General features: G+C 45.1%; 1 protein-coding gene across 3 annotated transcripts in view; it reads right to left on the reverse strand.

Moving 5' to 3' along the window:
* Nucleotides 1-4,893, reverse strand: part of CBFA2T2 (CBFA2/RUNX1 partner transcriptional co-repressor 2) — a 71,155-nt gene extending 66,262 nt beyond the window's left edge. For 2 of the 3 annotated variants that reach the window (XM_079979335.1, XM_079979334.1), the window contains exon 1: nt 4,739-4,893. In XM_079979335.1, coding sequence (XP_079835461.1) covers nt 4,739-4,766 — 28 coding nt within the window. In that variant the 5' untranslated portion in view covers nt 4,767-4,893. The remainder of the gene's footprint in view (nt 1-4,738) is intronic. The other variant, XM_079979336.1, reaches the window with a different exon arrangement.
* Nucleotides 4,894-13,079: the final 8,186 nt, after the last annotated feature.

A 13,079-nucleotide genomic window follows, 5' to 3' on the forward strand; every position in this document is an offset into this window, starting at 1 on the left:
CTGTCTCTTAGCTTAACCTACCTCCCAACTTCTGTTCAGTTCAGGCTTCAGTGTGCCATAATGGTTAGAGTACTGGACTTTGACCTGGGAGACCTTGGGCCAGTCACAGTCTCTTAGCCTAACCTACCTCACAGGGTTATTGTGAGGATGAAATGGGGAGAAGAATCATGTATACCACCTTGAATCCTTGAAAGATAAAGGTGGTATATAAATGTAAATAAATAAATAACACATTGCTTCCTTTTACTCAGTAGGAAAACACAATACAAAAAAGGTGCTGCATTACAGTCCCGTAAGATTCACTGGTTTTTCTACTTCCCATTCCTCAAAGCAGCACAGCCCATTTGAAGAGGAGGAGGAAGAGGCAGGGGCAGGAAGACACCGCACAGATACAATGTCAGTACCTTACTGATCAAGGGGAGCGGGTGGCGCAGTGGTCTAAAACACAGAGCCTAGAGCATACCGATCAGAAGGTCAGTGGTTCGAATCCCCGCAATGGGGTGAGCTCCTGTTGTTCAGTCCCAGCTCCTGCCCACCTAGCAGTTTGAAAGCATGTCAAAGTGCAAGTAGATAAATAGGTACCTCTCCAGCAGGAAGGTAAACTGTGTTTCTGTGCGCTGCTCTGGTTCACCAGAAGCGGCTCAGTCATGTTGGCCACTTGACCCGGAAGCTGTCTGCGGACAAACACCAGCTCCCTCAGCCTACAGAGTGATGTTGAGCGTCGCAACCCCAGAGTCGTCTGCGACTGGACCTAACGGTCAGGGGTACCTTTACTGATCATGGTTAGCAAAACTGTTATCCCAAAAGATGTTTCTAGCCACAGATGTCACTTCAACCTCCAGTAATACTGCTCGATCTAGGAGCACTCCCAAACTATGCACCTGCCACTTCAGAGGAAGTGCAACCTCATCTAGGACAGCCTATGTCAGTGGTTTTCAACCAGTGTGCCTCTGCCCCTCTTTCCTTCCTTCCCTCCTCTGATGCCCTCTCGCATCTCTGCCTCCCAAAGGCTTGCATAGCTGTTTGTTGCAGCCCTGGCTAAAAGCACCCCAGGCGAATGGTGCCTCATGGGCTGGCCAGGGGGTGCTTCCCAGGCCCCTGTGGGGCAGTGTCAGGAGGCACCTCTCTTTGGGGTGGGGGAGGCAGCTCAGAGACCAGGGGCGACAGCTGCAAGTGCCCAGAGGACTCCCAAAAAGAGGGGAGGCTGAGGGAAGGGAGGGTATTCGAAAAAGGGTGAGAGGTTGCCAGCTCTGCAGGCAAGGGGTGACATAACTCCTGAGCCCCACAGGGGTGCCGCAGAAAGAATGTAGTTGGTCAAGGGAGCCGTGGACCCAAAAAGGTTGAAAACCTCTGGCCAGGTTTAGGAAGCCCTCAACCACAGGACCACTGACTTGTCAGAATTGGTTTATTGGACCTCATCCAGCCTACCAATGTTTCCAAGCACTAATCCGGGATGTGCACAGCCTCACCCAACACAGATGACACAGAGAAATAGAGCTCCACACTGGCAACAACTCAGGGGGTTGCGGCATTTTTAAACATTATTATTATAATCATCATCATCACCACCACCAACATCTTAGAACCATTTGCAGATACACTTTTTTAATATGTTGGTTAAGAAAGTAAACTAGGCTGTGGTCCTTGCAGAAGATATTTTTGGGGTTATCGAAGAAGACTTGGAGCCATCTGCTAGTCAACAGGAAGGGCTGGATCAAACCCACAGTTTAAGTTCACTATCTTGCTTCCAACAGAAACAAAACACCAGAGAATAGCCAGACCTCTATGCCACAGAGAAACTGGCACATAATCAGACCTCTGAGAGCCCCAAGCCACTCACTCATGAAAGGGGAGAGAAACGTTTTTTAACAAGAAATAAAACTGTTAGAATTCATGTGGAAAGCACACAAATATAGAAAATGCAGCCGTGGTGCAAAAAGAGTGACAAGAGGGTTACAGAGTAACATCAAAGGACTTGTGCACACCTAAAGTCAAATGAATTCACTAGGATGATAATATGAGCACCCACAAACCTGAAAAGAAAATTTGCTGATAAAAAGAGATGGCTGGATCTCTCACACTTCATCTTTTACTACCATTCTCTGAATTCTCTTTGCACACATTTCTCCTGCATAGCACGGGGGCGGGGGGGGGGGGACTATTTTAAACCATATGGATCAGAATACTGGACAAAGAAAAACACTATGGTGAAGCAAGCCACAACAGAAATGGGAATGTTTTTGTGGATGTTGGGACAGAACAGGCAAGGTAGTGAGAAACAGATGTGACTTGACTGAACTGAAAATGCATTGCAGAAAGCAGTGCTTAGGAATGTGTCTAAGAACTTCCAGAGGGGTAGCTGTGTTAAGTCTACTATAGCAAAAACAAAAGAGTATAGCAGTACCCTTAAAGGCAAACAGATTTACTGTGCCATAAACTTGCATGGACTAGAGCTCATTCCTCAGATGTGTGAAGTGTTACCATCAACTGTCAGATAGTGTGTGTGCATGAGGGTTTATGACAATTTTATGCAACTTTAAATGTATACAAGAGTGCGTGGAGAGCTGGGGTCGATGTACTGGCAAATCTCTGGGCAATTTACAGTAGACAGGCAAGGATTTCTGACTCCAATGGTCTAACAAAAACTAACAAACTAAAACTTAAAAAAATACATTTAAAAATTGCTGAAAGAGATAACACTTGGGGAAAACCAGGAGTGAATTCACAGGCTGAGCTTGTGTTCAGAGTTGCCCTATTCCTTCATTCCTATGAGCATGTTTGCCTGCCCAAACCACTATTTTGCAGCTGGTCTACCTGGTGGATCTTAACAGTTCTGGGGGAAAAAAAAAAAGCCAAAGTAGATCCTGAAAGTCTGGCATGGACTCTAACACTGGCATACAAGATATGCACAGCTACTATTTCAAAGTCATAACAGGTGATCTTCCTAGATTTGTTATGCTTATTAGCACCTGTAGTGGGAGAAATAAAAGCACTAATTTGACTTGAGACCTAAGCAAATAGCTTCATGTTTACTGATAAATAGTTCAGCAATTTCCTGCAGGGGACAAAGATGAAGGATCAAGAGGAAGGACCAAAACATATTGATGTATATCCTCCAATTCTACACATGGGCCTTAAAACATTGAACAACATGTGTGTTCCTTCCAAGCCAAGGAGTATTCTTCCTACCTGCCTGTTCTTCACAACTGCACATTCACTGACCTTCTTCAGTTCCTCAGTAGTGCAAACTCACACATACATACTCAATATACACAGAGAGCCACTAAAAACTATTTAATGTAACCATATACATCAGCAATGGGGAAGCTGTAGCCCATCACCACCTGAAGGGACACAACTATGGGCATAGCCAGGATTTTTGTTGGAGGGGGCAAAACAGATGTGAATTGGTCAATTAAGTATTTCTACTGTTTTACTTTATCTAGGGGGTCAGCTGCACCCCTGACATCCCATAGACACAACTCCCATCACCCCTGACCATCAAGCTGGCATGGGCTGATGGGACTGGGAGTCCATCAACTGCTGGAGGACCAGAGGTTCTCCATCCCTGACATTCAAACTTTAAAAATCAGAGCCTTGGCCTAACCCATAACATGAGATAGTGAGGTTTACAGTGTAAATTGCACTGTAAGCAGAACACATTTCTTGTGTGTGTCCCACATCCAACATCTAACACTTTACTTTTTTCTAATGACTTCTATTGCAAAGCCATTCTACAGTCTATATTAAGACAGGCAGTACAGTCATGAATATACTTTTTCTTTCCCCAAAGCATATATGCAATTTCTGTATACTAAGGATACATTTGCAAAAACATACAGATTCTACCCAATTATGCTACCATGATAACTTTAGTTAACTAATTTGCATTGGTTGGGTCTGCACACATCGTTCCACTGAATACAGAGTTATATAGAACACCGCTACAAGCCAGTTTTCTAATTCTGGGATGCACTCATAGTAAAAAACAGAAATTCATCTTTTATTATGTATGCTATTTATCACAACAAAGCAACAATCCTTTAAACTGCAGACAAACTACTAAGGGGCAGCTTTACTCGTCTTTAAGAGTCAGGGGCGTGGGGAATGGTTAAAATTTCTCAAAAATATAACTTATTTTAAGACAAACCTTACCACCACCCCTATTATGGAACGAACGGACACCACACACACACAAAGCTGCACAGAGAGAGAGAGAGAGGGAGATGGAAAGAAATGAAAGGTCTCCTCCAGAAGGCGCCACTTCTAAATCCCAATGAGACGAGCAGTACCTTACATGAAATTAAGAAGAATAAGCGAAATGCGAATAAGAGAAGCGTAAGAGGCCCCAGGTTAAATACAACGGGAGTGGTGGAGAAAAAAGCATCCCGAGACCTTGCAGGAGATAAGAAGCCCACGGAGTAAGAAATGGGGAGGAGGAGGAACCACAGATGGGAAGCGAAGAAGCTTCATGGAAAAGCGTGAGAAGGAAGGGGAAGGCGAGGAGGATCTGACTTGGGAACGGGAGAAGAAAGAAGAGTGTGCGAGGGGCAGAGGAAGCGCTTGCAGGAAGGGAGTTGGGGAGAACCAGAAGGGGGAAAGACATAACGGAAGGCGCCCCATCCCTCGAAGTCCTCCTTCCCTCCCCGCCCGGGGCCCCGGGGGGCAGCTCTCCCGGGCGGGACGAGTCGGAGGGGCCCGCCCACCCCCGGAATGGGGAAGAAGAGGCGCGCCTTACACTGGGAGGTTCCCGGGATGCCCACCATCGCGCAGCCGGAGCGGCTCCTTCCCTTTGTTCCGTGCTACTCGAGGCGACGAAGGCGGCGCGGCCACGACGGGAGCGCAGCCGGGGAGGCGGCGAGGGCGGCCAGCGCCGCGCTAGGCCCTTCCGCTTCGGCCCCGCCCCCTGCCGTGACGTCACGCGGCTCCTCCCTCCGTAGGAACCGAGGGGGAGGAGGGCTGCCTTGCAGTAGGGAGGAGCGGCGGGGGGGGGGGGCGGCCCGAGGCTGCGGGCCATGTGCGCTCCAGACGCCGCATCGGCACCACCCTTCCCTTCTTCAGGGGAGTTTTCACTGGGGTTTACCCTCAAGTAATAGCCGGAGTTTTACAGCGCGATCCGAGGCATGCTTACTCGGAAGTAAGCCCCACTTGTTGCACCGCTGGGTAGACGAAATCGGCTGCTGCTGCTGCTGCTGCTGCTGCTGTTGGCAATCGCTAAGAAAAAGCACCCCAAATAATACCGACCATTTCATCCTCTGAGGCCCTTCTTCTTGTGCATGCTCCATGAGAAGTCCAGAGGGTGGCAACATGAGAACGGGGTCTTTTCTGCGGTGGCTCACCGCTTGTGGAAGGCTCTCCCCAGGAAGGCTCACCTAGCTCCTTCCTTGCATATATTTAGGCGCTAGGCAAAAGCATTCCTCTTCTCACAGGCCTTTGGCTAATTAAACAATCCATGGCCTATTAAACTGTAGGGAGAATGTTGTTTTGTTTGTTCCTATGGTATGTACAATGGACACTTGGGTTGCGAACGTGATCCGTGCAGGATGCATGTTCGCAACCTGCAGCATTCGCACCCCACAGTGGCACATCTGCGCACATGTGGGTTGCAGTTCGGCACTTCTGTGCATGCGCAACTGCCGAAACCCGGAAGTAACCCTTTCCGGTACTTCCAGCTTTTGGCAGTCCGTATCCCAAAAAAACACAACCTGAAGCGTCTGTAACCTGAGGTATGACTGTATTTTTGTGTTTTTACATTGTAAAACACCCTGTGATCCTCAGATGAAAATAATAATAATTGATAAATAATATTAATGTGTGGTGGGTAGCAGCCCTGTTAGTCCAGGTAAAATTACCAAGAGCCTTGTGTGGCACCTTAAAGACCTAACTTTTTCTTACGGCATAAGCCCATTTGTCAAGTGTTATCTGTGTATGTACAGAAGAATGTAAGAAGAGCCTCCTGGATCAAGCCAGTGACACATGTAGTCTAGCATCCTGTTATCACAAGAGGCCAACCAGATCATAGAATCATAGAGTTGGAAGAGACCACAAGGGCCACCTCAAGAAAGAGCCTCCTGAGTTTTTCAGCAACCTGGTATTCAGAAGCACTGACTGCAGCCTCCCAACTGTGGAGGCAGAACATATCATGGCTAGTAGCCAAGTTCCAGCAATGCACTGCATGAAGAAGTAATTTCTTTTATCTGGCCTGATTCTTCCAGCATTCATGCACACATGCATGCACACAAAGTTGTAAGGAGGGGGGTTGTAAGCAACTAGGGTCAGAGGAAAATGAAATGCAGGGAGGACAGTGATAATTCAATTAGAGCCAGAATGTATTGAAAATAAGCACAGTGCTGAGATGGCAGTGCTGAGTTAGTTAACATCTTTACAGGGGAAGGAAACCATTTGTCTGTTCAGACCGCTATATCTTTATACAAAGAGTTACCTACATGACACAAAAGGAAAAATGATTGGGAAGGAGGAGGAAGTGAAACTTGAGTTGAAACCTCTTAGTTACATGGTGCTTTGTTAATCTATGGAACTTCCTACCACAATATGTAGTGGTAGCCACCAGCTTTGACAACTTGAAAGGGGAATTAGAAAGATAAGGCTATCCACACCTATTAGTCATAATGAATATATATTGCCGCCAGTATCAGAGGCCATATGCTGCTGAACACCAGCTGCTGGGGCAGAGGGTAAATGGCAGGAGAGGGCTAATTCACTCATGTCCTGCTTGGGGCTTCCCCTAAGCAGCCCATTGGCCACTGTAGTGAAGCTGAGGACAGAATGGTGGTTTATATGGCTATATGGTCTGTTCCAACAGAACACTTCTTAGGTTCAATGTGATTTACTCTATTTAAATGTGCTGTTTTAACCGGGGGCGGATTTAGGTTTGATGAGGCCCTAAGCTACTGAAGGTAATGGAGCCCTTTATATGTCCAGCTGTCCTTTGTCAACAACAAATTGTTGCTATTTTTTGTGTTGAATATATGCTATATGGTAATTTAAGTCGCTAATAGGTATCTAAAGCCATTTGCACATAACAAAATATGTATTTTATCAAAGTAATTGTTGAACTGAAATACAATTAAGAAGAAGTATATTTGGGGAACGGGATGCGGGTGGCGCTGTGTGTTAAACTACAGCACCTAGGACTTGCCAATCAGAAGGTCGGTGGTTCGAATCCCCACGACGGGGTGAGCTCCCGTTGTTCGGTCCCTGTTCCTGCCAGCCAAGCAGTTCGAAAGCACGTCAAAGTGCAAGTAGATAAATACCTTCCAGCAGGAAGGTTAACGGCGTTTCCGTGCGCTGCTCTGGTTCACCAGAAGCGGCTCAGTCATGCTGGCCACATGACCCGGAAGCTGTACACTGGCTCCCTCGGCCAATAAAGCAAGATGAGCGCCGCAACCCCAGAGTCGGCCACGACTGGACCTAATGGTCAGGGGTCCCTTTACCTTTAATAGGTATCTAAAGCCATTTGCACATAATAAAATATGTATTTTATCAAAGTAATTGTTGAATTGAAATACAATTAAGAAGTATATTAATAATGAAATAACAATTAAGAAGACGTATATTTGGGGGAAGGCCAAGAGAGTGGGGCCCTAAGCTATAGCTTGTTTAGCTTATATGTAAATCCGGCACTGGTCATAACCATTAACTCCTTTTTTTGTTATTCCTGTCTCTTTCCTCCTCCAAGCCTGCCACACAGGTCATTTCCTTTGTAAAACATGTGTTCTGGAGAAGTCACTGTTATGGTCTTGATGTGCGAGTAACATTTAACTCCTTAAGGCAAACAGCTGGCATCCTTGCAGTCCAACCTTATCTTGCTTACCTGGAAGCAATTGCGCATAGGATTACAGTCTTATAGCACAATCGTTTGCCTGTTTGCTCAGAAATGTTTGCTCCAAAAGGAGCTCCCCAAAACTGAGTGAATGGGTGGTAAAATGGCAAATGCAATTCCGTGTAAACAAATGTAAAGTGATGAATGTTTTTTTTTGGGGGGGGGGGATTTCACATATATACTTGTGGGATCTGAACCAGCAGTGACTGACCAGGAACAATATCACAGCATTGTAGTGGCTAGCTCAGTAAAGATGTCTTCCCAATGTGCAGTAGGTTTTGGACTTGTTCCACTGCCCTCAGAAGCTTTGGGGTGGGGCCTGATCCAGGAGAGGACATCCTCTGCGGCAACCTCTAAGTTGCCCTCACCAGAGAGTTGTGTCTGACCTTATACAGCTTTCTAAGAATGCTGATGTCACCTCTTTACCCTGGCGTTTGACACACACACACACACACACACACACACACACACATATATATATATATATATATGGATGCAACCTATTTTTGATTGTAGGTTGTTTTAAACTGTTTTTAACATTGGGTTTAAATTGTCGTAACATGCCCTGGGATCTTAAAGCACAGGGAGGGTAATTAATAATTATTAGTAACAACAACAAGCTATATTCCCCAGATTCTCCATGACTATTAAAGGAGTAAATAGTGCTTTAAATAGATGGTGTGGCTGTGACCTTTAATAATCCCTATGTTGTTTTTTTTCACTTTCAGAAAGCTTGGCCACACCTTTCCTTCCTTCCCTTCTAACCAGGTGAATGGGGTCAAGGTGTCGGCCTCCTCTCTTTCAACTGTCTTAGCTCCTGTAGAGACATATCAGTTGAATATGATGTGCTGTTAACTCTCTTTTGTCAAGTCCTACTGGCCAAGTGTCCTCTCAGGCAAGCCACACCTGATAGCTCTGCTCTCAGAAATATAATAGAACACTAGTTTTCTGCTAGTACAAACACGGAATTTAAATAAATAAATAAATAAAACCACTTTAAAGGATACTTTGTCCTTCATAGGAATAAAAGAGTACTATTGGGTGGGGGCAGGGGGAGATTTGGCCAGTTGCTGGAAGTAAAAGTAACATAATATTCACCATCTGTTTTATTGCATTTTGCAGAAAGAAAGTGTCATATCAGTATGAGATTGTAAGCAAGGTATACATGTTTAAACAAATAATAATAATAGGACAGAGCTAAACATTTTCTGCTGGCTATTAAACTGATATTTTGCTGTATTGAAACAGCCACATTAAATTGTGCTCCTTTGCTTGATAATGAAACCATGTTTGCCTGTTTAAACAAGGAAATGCTGACCCACAGAAAGCTTGAGGGATGTTTTTATTTTCATTACCATATTTTATATAAAAATATAGTTTTATAGCATTTTTAAAATAAATAAACACATCAAAGGGATAGCGTCAATGAATTGAATTAGGGCCAGTGAAGACCAGCCTGTAATTTGCATATTTCTTCTGGACACTCTTAATAGCATTAGAAACACAGATGTAATATTAATGCAGGGGGTGGCTTCTAAATGGACTTAATTTGCTGCAAAATATTCCCCCCAAAACCCCTTGCATGAGGGGTGGAGTACCAGTCCCAAAGCAATCTCCCATCTAGAAGCACTGACCTTTTTATTTAGCCCGATCCATAATTATATTTAGTTCTGGCCAGCTATTCAAGCATAGTCTCTGATTGGGGTTTAGAATCAGAGAATTGGAAGGGACCCTGAGGATCACTTAGTCCAACCCACTTCAATGCAGGAATATGCAGCTGTCCCATACGGAAATCAAACCTGCAACCTTGGCGCTATTGGCACCATGCTCTAACCAGCTGAGATATCTCCCTCCACTCAAAGTTTGTTTGAAATTATCATAACACAGTAACTAATCAGCAGTAAATACTGGGCTGTTTTACAGTGCAATTCCTGTATGTGTCTACTCAAAATTAAGTCCTGGCATTACACCTGGGTAAGTGGGTATAAGTCTGCTTCATTGACTATGCAGACTAAGTGGGTATAAGTAAGTGGGTATAAGTAAGGTAAGTGGGTATAAGTCTGCTTCATTGACTATGCAGACTAAGCAGACTATGTAAGTCTGCTTCATTGACTATGCAAAAGCCTTTGACTGTGTCGACCATGGCAAACTATGGCAAGTTCTTAAAGAAATAGGAGTGCCTGATCACCTCATCTGTCTCCTGATAAATCTCTATGTGGGACAAGAAGCTACAGTTAGAACTGGATATGGAACAACTGACTGGTTCAAAATTGGGAAAGGAGTACGACAAGGCTGCATTTTGTCTCCCTGCTTATTTAACTTATATGCAGAATTCATCATGCGAAAGGCTGGGCTGGATGAATCCCTAGCCGGAATTAAGATTGCCGGAAGAAATATCAACAACCTCAGATATGCAGATGACACAACCTTGATGGCAGAAAGTGAGGAGGAATTAAAGAACCTTTTATTGAGGGTGAAAGAGGAGAGTGCAAAATATGGTCTGAAGCTCAACATCAAAAAAACGAAGATCATGGCTACTGGTCCCATCACCTCCTGGCAAATAGAAGGGGAAGAAATGGAGGCAGTGAGAGATTTTACTTTCTTGGGCTCCATGATCACTGCAGATGGTGACAGCAGCCACGAAATTAAAAGACTCCTGCTTCTTGGGAGAAGGGCAATGACAGGCCTAGACAGCATCTTGAGAAGTAGAGACATCACCTTGCCAACAAAGGTCCGTATAGTTAAAGCTATGGTTTTCCCAGTAGTGATGTATGGAAGTGAGAGCTGGACCATCAAGAAGGCTGATCGCCGAAGAATTGATACTTTTGAATTATGGTGCTGGAGGAGACTCTTGAGAGTCCCATGGACTGCAAGAAGATCAAACCTCTCCATTCTGAAGGAAATCAGCCCTGAGTGCTCACTGGAAGGACAGATTGTGAAGCTGAGGCTCCAGTACTTTGGCCACCTCATGAGAAGAGAAGACTCCCTGGAGAAGACCCTGATGCTGGGAAAGATGGAGGGCACAAGGAGAAGGGGACGACAGAGGACGAGATGGTTGGACAGTGTTTTCGAGGTTACCAGCATGAGTCTGACCAAGCTGCGGGGGGCAGTGGAGGACAGGAGTGCCTGGCGTTCTCTGGTCCATGGGGTCACGAAGAGTCGGACACGACTAAACGACTAAACAACAACAACAAGTGGGTATAGGATCGCAGCCTTGTTTTCTTTAAGAGAGTCATAAGCCTGTTTGTACCTGCAGCTGCTAAAACCATTTATTTCAGTGACTGTAACTCTGCATTAAACTGGACAGAAAGTAATGCTCTCCGCTGGGGATGAAATCCAATAATACATTAATGCAAATCATTTGTCATGGCAGTTGCATGTTTCAGGTAGAGGCACAGTCTGAAGTGCAGTGAGTAAAACAGTTTTCATTAGGCTTGGTTAAAGAATTGGGCACTGTGGTGTCTAAGAGCTGTGAACCAGGAAATACCTGCTTCAAACATCACATGACAAACTTATAGGATGGCCTTGGGCAAGTCCTTATCTCTCAGCTGTCCTCTCCTATCTGGAGTATAGAGCTAATAATACTTAGCTATCTCTCAAGATTGTTGTCCTAAAGATTACTGAGATAATCTGTGTGAAAGGCTTCCGAAAATCTCAATTCCAGTAGACAAAAAAAGCAGCATCCAGACATCAGCAGGCTTCAGGGCAAACTACAATTTGCAGAATTATGACAAATCGTCAGGGTGGAACCATTGGCAGGAGAGGGTACAGACAGACCCCATGCTCAGTGAGTGATGACAGACCTTGGAGTCCCAAATTTCAGCAGCCCCCTTAGGACACCAAAATTGAGTGCCCTCTCCGCTTCTCCTGCTCCATTCTAAATCATAATTGCGACATCCCCTGCAGCACCTCAAAGGCTTGCTGCTCAGGGTAACCAAATCAATTGTGCTTCCCTAAATCCTCCTTTGCGGTGAGCATGGGATGCTGAATCTTGCCGATTGTGTATCCTGCAAGAGAGTTCCATGAACAGAACCGCTTGACGCTGCAACTTTTTTGTTACGTGTCTCATTTCAATGCCGTATTTTACTTTCATAGGCAAATTGAGAGCAGAGCGTGTCTGAGGACATCCACTTGAATGAGGGGTAGGCAACCTAAGGCCTGGGGGCCGGATGCGGCCCAGTCGCCTTCTCAATCCAGTCCGGGAATCGGCACGTTTTTACATGAGTAGAATGTGTCCTTTTATTTAAAATGCATCTCTGGGTTATTTGTGGGGCATAGGAATTCGTTCATTATTTTTTTTCAAAATACAGTGGTACCTCGGGTTAAGTACTTAATTCGTTCTGGAGGTCCATTCTTAACCTAAAACTGTTTTTAACCTGAATCACCACTTTAGCTAATGGAGCCTCCCACTGCCGCCATAGCACGATTTCTGTTCTCATCCTGAAGCAAAGTTCTTAACCCGAGGTACTATTTCTGGGTTAGCGGAGTCTGTAACCTGAAGCGTATGTAACCTGAAGTGTATGTAACCCGAGGTACCACTGTATAGTCCGGCCCGCCACATGGTCTGAGGAGGGTGGACCGGCCCACGGCTGAGAAAGGTTGCTGACCCCTGACTTGGATGCTCTCTCTCTGTGGCTAGCGAGCAATCGTGCTAGCTATAGGATGAGGGTACTTAAAAAAAAAAACGACCACCAAAATATCAGTAATAGTTCGGGTGACTGCTGTTTGCTAAAACAGTAATGGCACATTCGCAAGCCGCAGTACTTCACAACTACAGCCTTGGCTCTGGAAACTGCACACCTGGTTCATTATAGGGCTTGTGAAAATTCATAACTCATAATCTTAACAGGGAAGGTAAGTAGGCTAATCTTGGCAAAGATTGCTCTCCAGGGAGCGAAATGAGGCCAAGCGACCAAAGAGGAGGAGCCGATCTCTGTTGAGACTAATGTCCCTTAAGTATAGGGGTGAAAAGGTTCTGAGGGTTCCTGCCGAGAGTGGGAGACCCACAGTGGGGCTTCTTTTATTTCTGTAAGCGTGCATCTGTTCAGAATTACCCAGGAGGAGGCAAGGTAGATTGAGGATAAAAATAAAACTGAATAGAAACATTTCCAACTCTCTCTTTAAAATACAAACCAAAAAAAAAAACAAAAACCCCTCTCACATGTGCTCTATATTATTAACTTTTTTTTAACACTGACTGCAGCCAGAATATAACATTCAGCTTTTTCACAGCTTG

This window comes from Podarcis cretensis (assembly GCF_951804945.1).
Source record: "Podarcis cretensis genome assembly, chromosome: 6".
Classification (NCBI taxonomy): domain Eukaryota; kingdom Metazoa; phylum Chordata; class Lepidosauria; order Squamata; family Lacertidae; genus Podarcis; species Podarcis cretensis.